Genomic DNA, 11,254 nt, shown 5'->3' on the forward strand with positions numbered 1-11,254 from the left:
TTTTGATGCTTTTGTAAATGGTATGCTTTAATCTGTTTTCGTCTCTGGCTGTTGTACATTTTTGTACATGGGTTTTTTATTCTCTGGCCGCCGTGCCTAATTCGGTTATTTGAATATATTTAATCTTAGGATTTGGTTTTGTTTTGTTGCATTTCCTTCGTATATCATTTGTTAATCACGTGTAAATCATGACAATCACTTCTCCCATCTTAAACCCTTGCTTGCTACTGCCTACTGTGCTCCTGCCTTATTTGTCTCCCGCCTTACTTGTGCTGGCTGGGACCTGCAGCACAGTGGTGAACCAGCGTCGTATGCACTGTGAAATAGGGTGTTTGCTGTGTTTTTTGTCAGAGTAAGAAAATCGTTCTTTCTACTTTGCTGGAATTTCTGTCCTCTTTGTTAGCGGTGCTTTTTTGTCTTGTTTAAAGCCGTGGTGTATGAACGCCCTTACACGTCCCTCTAGCTCAAGGCTTTAATTCTGTCTTGTGCGAATGATGCCCAGATTCATGTCTGCAGCACTTACTGTCCTGAAGTTCCCAGATCTTCATCCTAACCTGCCCTTTGGCAGATCCATGGAGATGCTGATACTCAGGCCTCGGGGTGTACGCCTGACCTGCCTCCTAACAGAAGGCTTCTGGCTTAGGAAGGACAGCTGTCTCTGCAGACTTCTTGGCTACTTGAGAAACCCTAAGTCATCCATTACAGGTCAGCCCATTGGCGGCAGTTGTGTGTGCCTGACTTCCAGAAGAGAGCTGGACCAGCCTTCTGGTGCTACATCAGCCCTCCTCCGCACCCTTCCCTGGTTGTTGCCATCTCTCTGCTTCTTTTTGCCATCCATCCCCCAGGATATCTCTGTGGTTGTGGGTATGTGTGTGGCTGGGTGGGGGGTATGGGGTGTGATGTCTCCCTGGCCTGTGCACCCTCTGCACTTGCTCCTCTGCACCTGTTCCTACACCCTTGCTCACCCCCTCCTGTTCACCTTTTCTGCTTCTCTGTTTCTGTGTTGTCCACCTTCACAAATACTATAATTTACTTGGATCAGATGATTTTGTCTCCTCCAATAAAGCAATGCCATGGAGAAACATGGCGTGCGTGAGGGCCTGTTAGTTACAGTGGACAGATGGGATGTGTAGCGGGTTGTAGTCATTGAATCCTTGATGTGCAATCATCGCTGTGTTCTGGGGAGACCACTGGTCCTATGGTGGTTGCGTCATGCATGGAGAGTTCAGTTGCCTGCTCTCTAATGTGTGCTACTCATCGGCATCGGGGCGGCAACGGCCGATCGTTCGAGCCGCTCTGGCCTGCTTGCGGTCTGTTCTGAGACGGGTTCCTGCTTGTGTTGCCCAGGCTGGCTCGAACTCCTGAGCTCAAGCAGTTCGTCCCTCTCAGCCTCGTGGAGTGCTTGGACGCAGGTGTGTGCCACGGTGGCCAGGACTTATTGCAGGGTTTTTACTTCTTCGTTCTTTATTTTACTTATTCATTTTTTTTTTTTTGAGACGGAGTCTCCGCTTCTGTCCGCCCAGTGCTGGAGTGCAGTGTGCCGGATCTCAAGCTCTAACTGCAAGCTCCGCCTCCGGTTTACCATTCTCCGCTCACCCGAGTAGCGCGACCTCACACCGCCCCACCGTCTGCCCCGGCTAGTTTTTTGGTATTTTTTAGTAGGAGACGGGATTTCAACCGTGTTAGGCCCAGGTGGCCTCGGATCTCCTGACCGCATGTGATCCTCCCGTCTCGGCTCCCAAAGTGCCTGGGATTACAGGCGTTGAGCCCGCGCCCGGCCGCTAATTTTTTCTGACTTGTTAAGATGGAATACCACCTGAGCTTATTTCACAAATTTTATTATTTGGTTTTCCTTCAGTCCTAAATATTTTTGAATTTCCATTTTGATTTCTTCTTTATTCCCTGGGTTCTTTAAAGAAGTGTTTCTTAATTTCCAGGTGAGGTTTTCCAGTTACTTTTTATTATTGACTTAAAAATAAATCTTCATTGTATCCTCAGAGAATGAGGTCTGAATGATTTCAGTCTTTGGAATTTGTGGAAACTTGCTATCTGCTAAATACAGTCAGTTTTAAAAAATCGTCTGTGTCCTTCCAAAGCAGTCTTCAGGGTGGTTCCAGTTGTGAGATGGTTTTGTTGTGACTGGGTCAAGTTTGCTGTTGGTGTCATTTCGGTCTTCTGTGTCCTGCCAATCACTTGTGTTACTGGGTATTGAGAAGCGTGTGTAGATGTCCCGTTCTAAGTATGCATTTATCTGTTTCTCCTTACCTTTCTCTCTGGTTTTGCTTTATATCTTAGATGGCTTTTCATGAGCCACATTTAATTTTAAAGTTTTAAATTTTGTTATTTTGAAATGACTCTTACTATTTTCAGTAATATCTCTGGTCTTGAAGCCTGTTTGCCTTGCATGAGTAAAGCACCACCCTCCTGTTGGAAGTTTCTGGTCTGTATTTCCCTCCTCATTGTTAGCCTTTCTCTGTGTGCCCCTCGTCACTCCTCTGAGCAGCTCGCAGGCAGGTCCGGCGCTGCGGTGAGGCCAGGCTTTCCGTCTGTGCCTCTTACCTGAAACAAGTGCCCACTCGTCTGTATATAAGGGTGGGTATAAGGGTGGGCATAAGGGTGGGTATGTTTGAATTTCTGGCTTCTCTTTTGTTTGGACCCTGTTTGTCTTGCTTGTGCTGTTTTTTCTTTCCTCCCTTCCTTGCATTCTTTTGGGCCACCTTTTTTTATTTTTTTTATTTTTTATTTTGTCAATTTTTGCCCCTCTGCCAGTGAAAAATTTTATATTTTCTTTCTGTTCTTTAAGTGGTTACCCTAAAATCTCGATGTGCACACTTCTGTATCAGAGTATGAAGTTAACGGTTGCCTCCACCCTGTTCTCCAGCAATGATCTTATCACACAGTAGCTCAGTTTATTCATTTCAAATGCTGCTGTTAGCATGCATTTTAATTCTGTCCTTTTTCGTTTTGTTGTTGTTGTTGTTGTTGACACAGAGTCTCACTCCGTCGCCCAGGCTGGAGTACAGTGGTGCGATCTTGGCTCACTGCAACTTCCACCTCCTGTGTTCAAGCGATTATCCTGCCTCAGCCTCCTGAATAGCTGAGATTACAGGCGCATGCCACCAGGCCCGGCTAATTTTTATATTTTTAGTAGAGATGGGTTTCACCATGTTGGCCAGGCTAGACTCGAACTCCTGACCTTGTGATCCGCCTGCCTCAGCCTCCCGAAGTGTTGGGATTACAGGTGTGAGCCACCGTGCGCGACCGTAATTCTGTCCTTTTTCATCTTTGACTTTTTATGTGGAATTGCTTTCCTTCCACTTGATCTATCCTTTGGAATTTCCTTAAGTTCTTGAAAATGCCTGTGTGTCGTTCTTGTTCCTGGGAGACAGTTTTGCTTAGTACAGAATTCCCGACTGGCATTGTCTTTTTTTGTTTTTTTTGTTTTTGAAACAGTCTCACTCTCCTATGCTGGGGTCCAGCGGCGTGACCTCGGCTCACTGCAACCTCTGCCTTCCATGTTCAAGAGATTCTCCTGCCTCAGCTTTCCAAGTAGCTGGGACTACAGGCGTGCCACCATGCCCAGCTAATTTTTGTATTTTTAGTAGAGATGGGGTTTCACCATGTTGGCCAGACTGGTCTCGAACTCCTGACCACGGGTGATCCACCTGCCTTGGCCTCCCAAAGTGCTGGGATTACAGGCGTGAGCCCCTGTGTCCGGCCAGCATTGTTTTCTGAGTGCATGCACTGTATCATTTCCTCACTCTGGCTGCTTTTGTTGTTGAAGAGGAGCCGGTGTCTGTCCAGCCTTTCACTCTCTCTTTTCCCCACTCTCTGCCTGGTATTGAGATGTTGTCTTTGTCTTTGTTGTTTTGCATTTTCATTCCGACGCTCCAGCTTCTTGAATCTGGGGCAGTCTCTCTCATCTCTTTAGGAAATGAGCAGCCACTGTTTGTTTAGATGTTGCCCCTGTCCTGTTTCCTCTGACCTCCGGGTCTCTCAGCAGCTTTTATGTTTTCTGTGTCTGTCTCATTGTACCATATGCTGAGTCATGTCTTTCGCTGTTTCTCCTCAGTCACTCATTTTCCCCTTGGTTAGGTCAAATCTCTCAGGCTTGTCTGTTGAATTTTTTTTATTTTTGAGACGGAGTCTCGCTCTGTCGCCCGGGCTGGAGTGCAGTGGCCGGATCTCAGCTCACTGCAAGCTCCGCCTCCCGGGTTCACGCCATTCTCCTGCCTCAGCCTCCCGAGTAGCTGGGACTACAGGCGCCCGCCACCACGCCCGGCTAGTTTTTTGTATTTTTTTAGTAGAGACGGGGTTTCACCATGTTAGCCAGGATGGTCTCGATCTCCTGACCTCGTGATCCGCCCGCCTCGGCCTCCCAAAGTGCTGGGATTACAGGCTTGAACCACCGCGCCCGGCGTCTGTTGAATTTTTATCTTGATGATTTATTATTTTATTTTCAGAAGTTCCGAAATATGCCTGATCTTTGTTTATAGTCTCTTGTTTGCAGGCTTCACAGAGTGAGCCCAGTGGTTTTCTGGATCTGGTGATTTCCCTGTCTGAAATGTGCTGCATCTGTAGGGACTCCTTGTGGCCTGGGGCAGAGGTGGATTTTTGCTTCTGTGGGTACCTTTGGGTGGCATCAGGAACGCCGCTCAGTGTGTGGCTCGGGCTTGCGCTCGGCTCTCAGGTGTCACTCATCTGGCCTCTGAATCTGTGTCTGCTCCTCTCTCCTCCCTGGCACTGAGGCTTAGGGCAGGTGCTTTTCTTACAGATGCCATTGGAGGAAGGGGTGCCTTCTTTGCAGCTTTTGGGTATCTTTGTGGGGACAGTGTCTCCCTCCAGGATGGCAGCTGGCAGTAGCATGGGGCTCTTTTGCGAGCCTCCCACTGAGAGCTGGCCTATACCTGGTGTCTGGTCAGCTGTGTCCTATGCGACCCTGAAGACCATGGGGTGCATCTCCGTGTGGCCGGTGATCCCCGCAGAGGTTGTGCAGCTTTTCTGCTCCATGGCTCGTGGTGCCCGCCTGTGCTTAGGTATGGAGACTGGCAGTTCCTGTCTCTTTGCAGGTTTCTTGGTACATTTCAGATTTCTTCCTAGTGCTTTACTTAAGACATCTCAGGATTTTCAGTGCTGTGCCAAGTAAGTCCTGGACCATTGTGGTCTTGAGATGGGCCCTGGAGCACCGGCCGCATCTTTGTTTCTCATCAGTTCCACAGGGGGTGCTCAGGGCACTTCTTGTCTTAGTGAATCTTATTTATAATTGTTTATTTTAAGTGACAGTAAACTAGTAAATGCCTTCTGATTGATTTTAATTTTAGTAAGGACTAACATTTATTTGGACTTTTGTTGATGTATGAGTAAATCATATGATTTCATATTTTTCCCAGAATTATCTTGGGAAATATTATTTTCATCTGTGTTCTATAAGTAACAGGACCCACCAAGAGACCAGGGTCCATGGGGGCCTTGTGCAGGGAGGGCCCTTGAAATCAGGGTCCCCAGCAGCTGTCCACTCTGGAGCCTGTCTGTGCTGTGGGTGCATGCCTTGACGGTGCTGATAGGACACACAGATGGCCCAGAGCCACTTACTACATCAAGATATCGGGAGACACATGCAATAGCAAATGCACAGAAAGTGGGCACTGGGTGGAAAGCGCTGCTTTATAAATAGTCATATTCAATCATGACTAAGAAAAATGTAGAAAAATGATAAAATTACCAGCCTCAAAACCTTGGTACATCTCTGGGTTCCCCATTTCAGCTGGCTGCCCGAGCTGCACTGTACAGCTCATTACTGGAACGCTGTCCAGGCCTGTCACATGCAGAGCTCTTGGGACTCACAAGACGCTCAAATACTTACCATCCTCAGTCTGATTCTTTCATATAAACTTGCAGTAGTTTTTGTGAAAAGAAAAAATGCGTCTGAAATATGAGACCAAAAATAAGCTTAAATGATGAGTGATGGCAAATTGGGGAGGCAGTCAGTTGATTCATCATGCAGTGGAGTGACTTTCTGTCTCACTGCTGCAGGTGGGCACACTATGAGAATTGCTCTTTTGTGTCACCTGGTCGTTGTGTTTTTTGCATTAACTGAGAAGGACCGAAAGGGAGGAAAAATCTTTTTGTGCACATGCTCCTTTGAATTCTGTGTTTGGCTTTTTTTGTTTTGTCAAAGGTTGCAAAACTTCCTCAAGTTGTTCAGCAGCAAACACCCGTGGCCAGCATCCAGCAAGTTGCCTCTGCTTCCCAGCAGGTAGGACCTGTAGACAAGGTGGAAACCTCACATTTCCCAGGTCAGAGAATGGGTTGTTTTCATCTGAGGTCATGATGAGGGTGATAAACACAAAAACATTAACTTCAGGGGAAAAAGTGGATATGCTTAATAATGAGAAGAAGAGTGAATAAGCATTTTGGGGTGTTGTGTCAGCTGCACTGAGAGAGCCTCGCCTTGGGCTCACTCCCAGGACCCTTCGTTCACCGATCACTGCGAGTGTGTCCTGCAAGTCGCAGACGCTGCCCTGTGGTTTTAGGGAGGCACAGGCCTCAGGCAAGCAGGCTGCGCTCGGGGGCCCGCCCGTGAGCAGAGGCGCTGTGGGCACAGGGGCCCTACCTCCCACAGAAGCCCTTCCGGTGCTTTCATTGTTGTCGCTGATGCTCCACAATATGACTTCAGCACAGTGCTTCAAATGTAAAGCAGTGCTTTAAACTTTTTAAATTTTGTTCAAAGTCACACTGGCGTATAGATTTCGACAATCCAGGTTGTATTAAAAGCTTTACTACAACAACAAAATCAGTCCCTGACCCAACTCTCACCTTTTCCCCAGAGGCATCTGGTGTTAGTCTAAAAGCAACCATCTTTTAATTTTCCACTTGTGTTTAGTTAGAAACCAGAGGTCATATTGTTGTGCGACTGGTCATTCTCCATGTCATAAAAGCATAGTCAGTGAAGTTTCTCGAGCCCTCCCCATCCCAAAGAATGTCCCCTGTCCTGTCCCTGGACTGAGTTTCCTGGGCAATGTGTGTTTTCTGACTCTCTCGGCTCAGGCTTCTCCACAGACTGTGGCGCTCACGCAGGCGACAGCGGCCGGGCAACAGGTGCAGATGATCCCTGCAGTGACTGCGACTGCCCAGGTGGTTCAGCAGAAACTCATTCAGCAGCAAGTGGTGACCACAGCATCGGCCCCGCTCCAGACCCCAGGCACTCCCAACCCAGCCCAGGTGCCCACCAGTTCTGACAGCCCAAGCCAGCAGCCCAAGTTACAGATGAGGGTCCCTGCTGTCAGGCTAAAGACACCCACTAAGCCTCCGTGCCAGTAGTCAGGGCAGCAGGGCTGCCTCTCATCTAAAGCAAAACTACCTTCCTCACAGAAAATGCTTTATTTGTGAACCTCGGGACAATGTCATGCAAGATATTCAGCACTGGGAAAGATATAATTGAAACAAAGTAGTGTAATCATTTTATTAAAATGCAGCCCTCACTGCAGGACAAATGGTCCTTATGGAGCGCCCCCTTCTCTGTACTATGTGACTCATGGAAAAAGTGACAACGCGGTTTCCTCTAAATCATTTCGCCTTTCAGCCCCCACCTGCACCGGTCCCCCAGAGCCTAGTCCTGTGTTCTGAAGGCCATTTCGAATTTCTTTGTGAGCGTGTAGTGCTTTGTGTGCCACAGAAGCCGTCTAGTGTGTGAGGAGCATACAGTGGACTTTCTAAAGATAAGATGTGCCACGTGCCAGAGTTTAGTTCTTTATACCTTACTGAAAAATGCCTCATGGTCTTCGTAGAGGAGAAGCCCTGTCTAAAGTAAATCATCCGAGATTGGCTTTCCATTCCAAAGAAAGCCAATATGGTTCTTTCCTTCCCTCCTAAAATGTGACTTAACTTTTAAGAGAAATGTCCTAACACCCACCTAAACATGCAAGGCACGTTCCTGGCTTGTGTTCAAGGGAAATGATTAGTCATTGCATTCATTGTTATTCCAAAGAGCAGCCAACAGTGGCTTCCCCCAGGCCCACCCCGCAGTGGGATTGGCTTTCGTTTAATGGAAACTTCTGGGACTGATGCCTAACTCAGTGCACTCAAGATGCATCTCCAGCTTTTGGAGGAAGCTGGTATTTGACGTAGTGTGTTAAACAGCTCCTGAGAACCTTTGGGACGCTCTGCCGTGGCTGGCGTGAGGCCCAGAGGACCACGCAGAGGCAACGTTAGTACAGATGTCATGGCTGAGGGGACGATGGGGCCCGGACTCAGTGAGCCAGGGCGAATGTGACGGACACCCCTTGCTGCCACAGCCAGCCCTTTGACAAAGGCGGGCTCGTGATTCGGGAAGTATTGGCTAGAGCGGTGGGCCCAGTCAGCTCTTCCTTGTGGACTTGTGACAGCAGATTTTCTCTCGGATAAGCTTGTATGGTTCTGCTGTTGTGGAAGAAAGGAAGCCCAGTATTTGCTACTGTTTTTCCCTTTTTTACTGTGACGAGAAAATAAATGCAATTTTAGTGGACTTGATTGACTGACAGTGTCTCCTTTGAAGTTTTCACCAAAACAAAAAGGTCCATATCCAATAATATCCTTTGTGCTCTGGCTTGGTTTTGGCCTATTTTACATTATTTGGTCCAGGAAAATAGGTTATATTAGGATTTTTTGTATACTAAAAATCAGTTACGGCACAATAAAGATTTTCCATTTTTACATTGTATTTCATCTGCTTCCTCCCCATTCTCTCACTTTAAGTGACATTGAGGAAGGTATTCTGTCCCATATGTTTCTGTGGACAGCGATTCGACAGGATTCAGTGAAATCAACTGGGGAGCTAGCTCACTTTTGAGCTCTTGATAAGAAATCTGGAGAAAAATAAAAAGCTTTGATAAAACAAATTAATCTTTTAGTTAGGTGAACATATCAAAGCAGAGAACTGGAATCTGTTTCTTCTAACCAAACCCGTTCTCCCTGACTCGGCATGTGCCGTCAGAGCGCAGCTTGCCGGAGGGAGGGCCGCTGTGTGTGCCTCAGATCTGGCTCCCGGTGGAAATTTTTCCTCCTCCTCATCCAGAAATGTGCAGAACTGAAGTATTTAGGAATTCTGCCTTTGTCATCTGTTTTAATTTGTGTGCCCTGTTCGTTTTTTTTTTTTTTGTCTTTCCCAAATCTTGCTATTTCTCTTTATAGGTGAAGATAAAATGTTGAGTGCACTTACTTTAGAATGTCCTAGCTATAACTTAAGTAAAAGCGCTCTATTAATCTGAAATACTACAAGAGAATTTAGCAACATCTCTCAAAAGCTTTTTTGGAGAGGTTAATGGGATTCTGAATATTTGCAATGTGGAGTTCCAGCCCTGATCTCACGTCAGTGAGGGTCTCCTGTCTCTCAAGTGTGTTTCCTTTGGCTGTTCCCTAATACAAAATATGGACATATTTTTACTGGTAGCACTCAATTTAGTAACTTCTAGATGCTACCATTGACCTTAGTTAACTTCACTTTGTCTTGTAAGTAAAAATTCTCCTTTCAGTGTATTATTTTCTTGGCCTTCCATTTTAAAGGTGTTAAAGTTTCTAACCTAATAATTAAGTGCGTGTTCGGGAAGCTGTTGTCTAGGCCCCTTGTGAATCTGGGTTCATTCCAAGACGGCAAGTAAGAGTTGGAACCTTTGAGAACACGGACTATAAAGGCAGCAGCCCAAACACTGTCAGACTCTAATTGGCCACCCTGGGAAACAGTTGCCCTGTTGTTCTTTAAAGAAAGACGTTTATTCTAATGAAAGCCAGACTGTTTTTAAAGCATCTGGCAGGAAGCAGAAGGTTGGATCCAAGCCCTTGTTCAGATTTGGTGCCTGATAAGATGGGGGTTTCTCTTTTTGTGACCTTTATTATTATTTTGTTAACTGTTGTAACCAGTTAGCTGTTGTGTTTTAAGATAGAAAGGAACCAGACTGAAACTGTAAATACTTTGTAAACATAAGCATTTGTACTTGAATAGTAGGATTTTAAAGGGCATTGATAGCCTAACAAAAGGCAAAATAAAATGACCTTTTTCTATATGTTTTCATTTCGTCTTTCATAGAAAACTGGTATTTCAGTAAAATGAGATGCTACTTGGGTTTTCATTTGTGTGAGGAAAAAACAAAACCAAACAAGTCATGTTGGAGCCAGAGGTGTTCCCCTCACCCACGCTTCCGTGGCCATAGAAGGACCTGGAAGGAACAGAAACCACATTCACTGAGTCCACCAGGCAGCCGCTTCCCAAAGCCGCATATGGAGGAAAGAGCCGGCGCCGCCCTGCCCCATGTGGCCTGCCACCCGCACAGCACCCGTCATCACTGTCCTGGGGGCCATGGTGGCCCCGTGTGGCCTGCCACCCGCACAGCACCCGTTGTCACTGCCCTGGGGGCCATGCTGGCACCAGTGTCCTTCCACATCCAGTCCATGCGCCCGAGTAAGGGCAGGGACACCTGCTCACAGGTGCTCACCACCGAAAACGCCTGTGAGCAGGTGGCCTGGGAATTGTGGCTTCTCTTTTTCTTCTGCTTTTGGACTTCTCTTCGTTTCATTTTAAATCTGATTACAAAAGTCAATGCCTACTTTTAATTGAAAATACACACATTACGCAAAGTAAAGAAGCATCCCAGAAGCCCACGGTTCGTTCTGGCATCTTTTCTCCCAGCACAAAAACGGGAGTTCACGGGGCACATGGCCCTGCAGCGCTGGGCTTCCACTTCAGGTCTTCCAGGTTGAAAGCTCCCAGGGTCTGGGTGCACACTTGGTGTCTGCAGGTGACAGTGCAGATACCAGGGTGGGCGGGAAAGCCAGCTGCAAAGCCCTGCTGGTGCCCCCGACCCCTGGGGGTCTGTACTGCAGTGCCTGGTGTACCTGCGGCTCCATGCCTACCAACCACATAACCAGGGGTGGGTGACTTCCTTCCTCAAGGCCTCTGTGTCCCCATGTCCCCTCTCCTAAGGTGGCTTGAGGATCCAGTGCGACGTTGGGTGCTGCACTTGGTGTCCGTCTTTTATACTCCCAGTGGAGAGGACTGCAGGTTTTGCAAAGGCTACTGTTTCTATCATCCTGACCCCACCATCACGTCTTTGCCAAGTGTGCCGGTGGCAGCAGGCCCTATGGCGGGCTTATCTGGCCTTGAGGCTGTTTCTGTTTGCTGTGCAGTAGCGACCAGGGGCCAGTGGGTGGAGCCATTGTGCCTGCACACAGCCGTCAAGACCTTAAGGTAGCCTCTGAGCCCAGAGTGTCTTGTGTCACCTCC

General features: G+C 47.4%; 1 protein-coding gene across 1 annotated transcript in view; it reads left to right on the forward strand.

The window, feature by feature from the left end:
* Positions 1 to 10,037, forward strand: part of EP400 (E1A binding protein p400) — a 140,473-nt gene extending 130,436 nt beyond the window's left edge. Inside the window, 2 exon segments of the mRNA XM_017868826.1 lie at positions 6,179 to 6,256; positions 7,048 to 10,037. Of these exon segments, the coding sequence (XP_017724315.1) occupies positions 6,179 to 6,256; positions 7,048 to 7,320 (351 nt within the window). The 3' untranslated portion in view covers positions 7,321 to 10,037.
* The last annotated feature ends 1,217 nt before the right edge of the window (positions 10,038 to 11,254 follow it).

This window comes from Rhinopithecus bieti, unplaced genomic scaffold (genome assembly GCF_001698545.2).
Source record: "Rhinopithecus bieti isolate Rb0 unplaced genomic scaffold, ASM169854v2 scaffold_4907, whole genome shotgun sequence".
In the NCBI taxonomy this organism is placed as follows: domain Eukaryota; kingdom Metazoa; phylum Chordata; class Mammalia; order Primates; family Cercopithecidae; genus Rhinopithecus; species Rhinopithecus bieti.